The sequence below is a fragment of the Scylla paramamosain genome, chromosome 15, assembly GCF_035594125.1.
Source record: "Scylla paramamosain isolate STU-SP2022 chromosome 15, ASM3559412v1, whole genome shotgun sequence".
Classification (NCBI taxonomy): Eukaryota; Metazoa; Arthropoda; class Malacostraca; order Decapoda; family Portunidae; genus Scylla; species Scylla paramamosain.
Genome location: NC_087165.1, coordinates 19,468,512 through 19,476,011, shown reverse-complemented (window position 1 = coordinate 19,476,011; position 7,500 = coordinate 19,468,512). Strand labels below are relative to the sequence as shown.

Below are 7,500 nucleotides of genomic sequence, written 5' to 3'. Positions count from 1 at the left end.
CCAATTATATTTAGCCTTCCCTTTCTCCCTTTTCATAGGATTCCTTCACTACCTTCATCTCCTTCCTTTTATCCTCCTTGTTATTCATTTCAGTGCATTTCCTTATCCTCCCTTTACTCCTTCTCGCTCTCCCGAAGTAGTAACCTGTAACACGCGGTTGGACGATTCTTAATGAGGCAACGATAAGGGAAAACACACCTTTATGTACTCAGAGTTAGCGCTTCGTGACCACTGAAACGATGTGCTGCAGGGCGGGTGTTCGGGGCCCTTGGGTTTTAAGGTTCCTGCTTCACGTGTACGTATGTGTTGGAAGCAAGGCGACGCGATGAGAGATTAGGGATGTGTGTGTGTGTGTGTGTGTGTGTGTGTGTTAAATATGTGTGTGTGGTTAAGTGAGTGGCTTACTCTTGTTTGTTTTTTCGCTGTTATTCGTTCATTTTTCTCATTGATTTTGCGAGTGGTGTGGCTGCCAGTGTGTGTGTGTGTGTGTGTGTGTGTGTGTGTGTGTGTGTGTGTGTGTGTGTGTGTGTGTGTGTGTGTACGTACGTGCATAGCGTATCAGTGTGTTTTTTTTTGTGTTGCTCTCATGGCTTTTCTTTTTTTTATTTTTTTTTAGTTTAGCTGAGTTGAATGTTCTCTCTCTCTCTCTCTCTCTCTCTCTCTCTCTCTCTCTCTCTCTCTCTCTCTCTCTCTCTCTCTCTCTCTCTCTCTCTCTCTCTCTCTCTCTCTCTCTCTCTCTCTCTCTCTCTCTCTCTCTCTCTCTCTCTCTCTCTCTCTCTCTCTCTCTCTCATTACGTCTCTTACTATTGCAGGAAGTTGTTTTTGTTTTACTCTGCAAGAACCGCCTCTAGTTTTCCTCCTCCTCCTCCTCCTCCTCATCCTCCTCCTCCTCCTCCTCCTCCTCCGAGAATCGCTTCTACTTTCTCCCGCTCAAGAACCCTCGCTTGTTTTTCTCCCTTCAAGAACAGCGCTATTTTTCTTTCCTTCTACGAACCGCTCTTAGTTTTTCTCCCTTCAAGAACCAGATGTAGTGTTTTTTTTTCCCCGTATCCAAAAACTGTGTGTAGTTTTTTTCCTTAACAAAGAACTGGGTGTAGTTTTTTTCTGCATCAAAGTACCGAGTGTAGTTCTTTTTTTCCAGTTCAAGAATCGGGTTTAGTTTTTCCCTAGTCGAAGAACTGAGTGTACTTTTTTCTCTCCTCAAAGAACCGGGTGTAGTTTTTTTTATTCCGCGTCTGAGAACCGGATGTAGTTTATTTTACCGCATCCAGGAACCGGGTGTATTTTTTTTTTCTCTCGTCAAAGAACCGGGTGTATTTTTCCCCCGGACAAGAATACTTCATTGTTTCCTTCCCCCTTCGAAGATTTGTGTGTAGTTTTTCTCTTGAAAGTCTGCCCCAAAATTTCCCCCTTTTCAAGAACCACCTTAGTATATACAATAGCTTCCCCACCTCCAAGAACCGTCTTTTGTTTTCCCGTTGCAAGAACCATCTATATAGTTTTCCCTCTCTACCAGGAACCATAATACGTAGCTTTCCCCACCAAAAACCATCCCTTGCTTTTTTCCCAACCTTCCAAGAACCACCAAAGTCCTCCCACCTCCAAGAACCGTCTTCAGTTTCTCCCTTTCAAGAAAGAACCACCCTAAGATTTATTTTCCCTTTAAGAACCCGTGTATGTTGCAATTTTTCCCCCAACCCCGTGTAAGTAGCGTCCCAGATTTTCCCCTTCTCAAGAACTGCCTGCCTTTAGTAGTCCGTAGGTTTTCCCCTTGAAGAAGAAGACCCACATGTACATAATTTTATCCTGGTGCAAGAAGCGCGCCTAGTTGTGTGTGCTGTTGTCTTACCTCACTCCGTCTCGCACCGCCATGCATAATTTTACCGTTAAGTGAAATTAGGTGACGGCGGAACGCAGAGTATGGATGTGCCTTGGCGGTGCAGAGAGAGGGAGAGAGAGAGAGAGAGAGAGAGTGGGGAGGGTGAGGGAATCGGAGGTGTGGCGGCGGCGGCGGCACCTTACATCAGCAGGTGAGCTTCAGGTTGACCTACAGGTGTTCCCGCCGCCTGATTTGCAAGCCCGCGGTGGTCTTTGTGTCGCAATACAATCAGGTACAATGACGACTTGGCCACGACGCGATGCCTCCTCGATTTCTTATGAATTATATTTTCTCTTACTGCTCCGACTAGAAACCATTTGCCGCCGCTGTGAGGGAGGTGGGGTGCATCCTCTCTCCCTCCGCCCCTCCGTCCCTCCCGCCAGAAATATGTCATTAGAACGCGCAGGACAAAACTGATATGAACCTTAAAGCTGTCCGCCGGTGTCACGTGGGGACTTTGGCTTGGCTGATTGAGGCTAATTTATTGTTGGTAGTGGTGGTGGTGGTGGTGGTGGTGATGGTGTTTGTGTGGTTAACGTGGTGACCCGGACGTGCGTGGTGACAAGGAAGCAGGAAGGAGAGACACTCGGTCTTAAATACACATCAAAGGGGTTGTAAGCTCTCTCTCTCTCTCTTTCTCTCTCTCTCTCTCTCTCTCTCTCTCTCTCTCTCTCTCTCTCTCTCTCTCTCTCTCTCTCTCTCTCTCTCTCTCTCTCTCTCTCTCTCTCTCTCTCTCTCTCTCTCTCTCTCTCTCTCTCTCTCTCTCTCTCTCTCTCTCTCTCACCCCTCATGCGCACCTCCCAACAGGTACGCAGGTGTAATCAACTCACACACACACACACACACACACACACACACACACACACGTACTCACTCGCCATGCTCGCGTAGATCAATATCTCGTAGCGTACCATTACATGCACTCTTTTCCCTACCCAGAGAGAGAGTGAGAGTGAGAGCGAGAGAGAGAGAAAGAGAGGAAGGGGGAGCGGGGGACAGGGCGAGTGAGGTTAGGGAAAAGCTTCAAAATATATCAGTGGTGTTGCGTCTGCGTGAACTCAATAATTACACTTGCGCCTCGCTATCTTGGGGATGAGGCGTGTGTTCTGCGTGTGCGTGTGTGTGCGTGTGTGCGCGTGTGTGTGTTTATGTGTGTGTGTGTTTAGGTTAGGTTGGCTTGGCGCGTCTTGTCTTAGCAAATATCGATGCAAAGAGACCAACCAAAGGAGAAAATTAGTAAGCAGTCTGAGGTTCAGGAAATATCTTTTTTTTTTCTTTTTTTTTTTTTTTATGCGCGTGTATGTGCCGGCACTTTCCCTCGTACACCCGAGCAGATTATTGAAGCTGCCCTACCACCGCCCTCACGCTTCCTGGGCTGCGTGTGTGTGTGCTAAGTTGGCAACACTCACCCTAGCCCAATGCCTGCCACCTCCTCCCCCTCCTCCTCCTCCTCCTCCTCCTCCTCCTCCTCCTCCTCCTCCTCCTCACGGCTCTTCCCTCCTCCCTAGCTGCACCTACTCTCTCTCTCTCTCTCTCTCTCTCTCTCTCTCTCTCTCTCTCTCTCTCTCTCTCTCTCTCTCTCTCTCTCTCTCTCTCTCTCTCTCTCTCTCTCTCTCTCTCTCTCTCTCTCTCTCTCTCTCTCTCTCTCTCTCGTCTCCTCCTTGCCCCAGGTACCACCACGCATGTCATACCTCGTCCGCCCGACCCCGCCCCCGACCCCCAGTCCTATTCAGACCCTTTGTGTGTGTCTGCCCCAAGCCCACGATTGTTGCCTGACCACCTGGTGCCCCTCCCTCCCCTCCTGCCCTTGGTCTGGCTCGGACCCGCCGCCCACACCCTGGGTTTGCTACAGCTGCATCCTCCGACCCAAAATTTAATCTCCAGCATTGGCAATGGAATTTAGTGTGGTTATCTCTGAGCTTGTTAGCAGACTCTGGAAAATGTGGATATCGCTTTTGTACACGGGCGCGGCTGCTACACCGCCCACAGTCTCTCTTTCGCCAGGCTCTTCTTGGTGGTGCCCTCCGACCCGTGTTTGTCCCTCCCCCATTTCCCGGAGCGCGGCGATAGGAGCCCCCAGCCCCCCCACTGCCTTTAGCGCCGGGGGCCGGAGCACCTCTCGCCCTACGGAACATTCCCGATCCTATGCGCGTAACACTCCAGTACTCTACCTCCTAAACCACCATAATTGCCTGCCAACCACTACATATGACATCTCTCGTAGCCCGATTTACTTCTTGTCTTCCATTTATTGCACCTCATCTGTGTTGACACGCGTCCAGTGAGGAGGCCGCTGTACTGTGGTCAGCCGCCACGCCCTAAAATGTCCATGCCTCCCCCGCCCACTGTCACTCTTCTGACTCTTGTTGTTCTTCACAGGAGGGATCCAATGGTGTGGGGGCCGAGCTGGCAGCGTCGCCACGGAGGCAGGTGGCCGGGCCTTCCCGTGGCAGAGATCCTCCCAGCATGGTCGTCCAAGGAGACTTCCGCAAGGTGAGTGTTTAGATGTTCGTTCAGCTGTGTTCCTGGAAGCATTCAGAGATTTATTTGAATTTGTCTTGACAATGAATTCCCGTGAGTCGTAATTTTCAAAAGTGGATGTAAGCCAAAGCACGTCATTTGCTGCATACATAGTAAATTTGCAATTAGAGAAACAATAGGGCAGTCTACGCTTAGTAGTATAAGGCGACAGAGCAGGCAGAAATGGATAGAGAGAAATAAAATGAAAGGTTTTCTGAGGTAGCATAGAACTGACTACTACACGACAGATATAAGTGCAGAAGGTCGAAGGAAGTTAGTCCTGCAGTGAAGTCATAAAAACTGGTGACAATGATGAGGATAATGAAAGATTCAGAAGTGCCTCGATGTTTGCAGTTGTTCGCAGGTGTGCTTAGGTAATTATGATGGCCACATGCACTCAAATTTCCAGAAACTCAACACTTACATACTAAAGTGGCCTCACGTTTTCTTATAAATGCGTTCACTCGCGTGGTCATGTCTGCCTGTGGAGTCTGCTGCGAGCTAGATTAGGTTAAGTTAGGTTTTTGCATGGTCATGTCTGCCACTGGAGTCTGGCGACTTTTTACTTCATAATTACCTTCACACTTACTGTTATTACCTGCAGTATTAGCCGTATCGTTATCACCCAAAGACTTCCTGGGCCGCAATAAACACACCGCTAAGGGACGTAATGACTGGGACGAGCCGGGAAAACCAATACGGGAGCCACGCCAAGTCTTTCAGTCTGCATTAACTGCTGCCGCTTGTATGGGAAAGAATGAGGGGTAGTAGTGCTGCAACACACACACACACACACACACACACACACACATGGAGAGAGAGAGAGAGAGAGAGAGAGAGAGAGAGAGAGAGAGAGAGAGAGAGACGGACGTGGACAGAGAGGAAGATTGACAAACAGACAGACAGAAAAGGACAGAAAAGAAAGTTAGATCCCTTGTCGCAACACACACACACACACACACACACACACACACACACACACACACATCACACGTTAGCCCGCTCCTCGTCGTCTACAAAGTGCCTATAAACCTCCAGCTGGCAAAATAAAGAGTCGAGATTGTTTCCTAAGCGAGTCTGTGCGAGCCTCCGCCGCCGCCGCCGCTGCCGCCGCCGCCGCCTCCCGTCCTTCCTCCTCCTCCACCACTTAAAGAGGAGGGCGGCGACTCCCTTAGTGATGTCATTTAAGGGAACATCACACGTTACTGGAGAGAGAGAGAGAGAGAGAGAGAGAGAGAGAGAGAGAGAGAGAGAGAGAGAGAGAGAGAGAGAGAGAGAGAGAGAGAGAGAGTTTATGCCTTCACTCAGTAGATTGCTTACGATCATCCCCGCCACTATAACACCTTCCCGCCCACCTGTCACCATCACCTGGGCGCGGCTTTAACAGGTGTACCTAGTGTTGCCACCACCGCCACTACTATCATACACACACACACACACACACACACACACACACACACACACATACACACACACAGACAGACATTATTAGGAAGCATTACATTTGCAAGGACAGTAAAACAGCATCAGTAGCAGGAAAAGCAGAAAAGACGACGGCAGGGATCGTACAATATCAGAAAATATATAAATAAAGACAATGCAGAAAATATGTCAGCTTACGGCGAGAGGAAGACCTCAGGCGGCGGCGGTGACGGTGACGGCTGAGAGGATGGACTGGCTGACACATGCAAGCTGGGAAAGAGACAAAAAGACTTACAAACAAGTAGACTCAGGCAGACAGACAGATAAACAGACAGATTGACAGACAAACAGAGACAAACATAAGAGCCGAAGACAATACGGAGAATGCAAAAAAGTTAGTTGACCTACATAAGAGAGAAATAGACGGAATTTGAGGTAAACAGATATAAACAGACAAACAAGCAAGACAGATGCATAGGTAGACAAATATACAAGCAAAGCGACAGACAGACAAACAGACGGAAAAGCAGACGGACAGACGATGAGACAGGCAGACAGACAGAAAATGAGGCATCGAGTAAACCATCACTACGGGAGACAGACAAACAAACAGACCGGTAGACAAACAGAGATCGCACAACACAACACACGTCATTAGAGATTACAGGAATGTACATAACTCCCCCTAACTCCTTTCCCCTTCAGAATCCTTGGAACTAAATCGATATACTGAAGTCTAAAGATAATTGTTGACAGCCCTCACAAAATATTCCCAGTGCACCAAAACCTAAGCATCTCGCCATACTTTTAACACATTTTTTAAGACTTTTTTAAGACACTGACGTCACGCCGAGACCGAGGACCACATTATGAAACATTTCTGCGCCACACCTCGACTATTTTTAAAAGGCTCTAGTTGAAGTGACACGGGTTTCTAAGGATGTTTTTCATGGTTCTAATGATAAATTTACAAAATTTATTCATTATTAGCAGGAGAAACACTCGTGGGAGCCCAGCTAATCATCCCTGTGGTCTTTAAAAATAGTCGTAGTGAAAGAGCGAAGGGTTTCTGAATATGGCCCCGAGTCCTCCGCAGCACCCAACTCACAGTGACAACACCACCACGACATACGAGGGAACGTCCCGAGCCATGAGCAGCGGACGTGAGGGCGCCGCAGCTGCTCCCGCTAAGTTATCGCGGCAGAAGTAACGAAGCAGATACCAACTCCGCCTTGTCGGGAGGACGGTGGTGTAGAGGCAGCCGTCGCCCGCTGATGTACCTCACGCAGGTTCCTTGCCAGCCGGAAACACTTGATAGTAGGATGAGAATGTAGGAATAAAAGTGTCGCAAGATAAAGATTATATGAAGAGATTATAAGTAAAGGGAAACATATATGAAGAATAGTACAAATTAAGGAAGGAACTCAAGAACCAGTTAACTTCAGTCTTTGTACTGGGAACATTTTTAGACAGATTGTAAATTAGAATACCGTATAAAAAGTATCATACAAGCGAATATTATGTATAGACCACAAGAAAGAATAGATGTAAGAAATATATAGCAGAATCAGTAAAACTCACACATTATACAAAAAAAGAGGAAGAAAAGTGTTAAAAAGACATACTTAGAAAAAAGCAAGACTCTTACACCATCCTCTATCTGCCGGCCTCGCCCCGCC

The 7,500-nt window shown here is 48.0% G+C and overlaps 1 protein-coding gene across 11 annotated transcripts in view; it reads left to right on the top strand.

The window, feature by feature from the left end:
* The window catches only part of LOC135107577 (rho GTPase-activating protein 100F-like), a 149,012-nt gene that overhangs the window by 87,248 nt on the left and 54,264 nt on the right, over nt 1-7,500 (top strand). For all 11 annotated transcript variants that reach the window (XR_010271833.1, XM_064017589.1, XM_064017590.1 and 8 more), the window contains one exon: nt 4,259-4,372. Coding sequence is in view for 10 of the 11 variants with exons in the window: in XM_064017589.1 (XP_063873659.1) it covers nt 4,259-4,372 (114 nt within the window). In the remaining variant the exon portion in view is untranslated. The remainder of the gene's footprint in view (nt 1-4,258; nt 4,373-7,500) is intronic.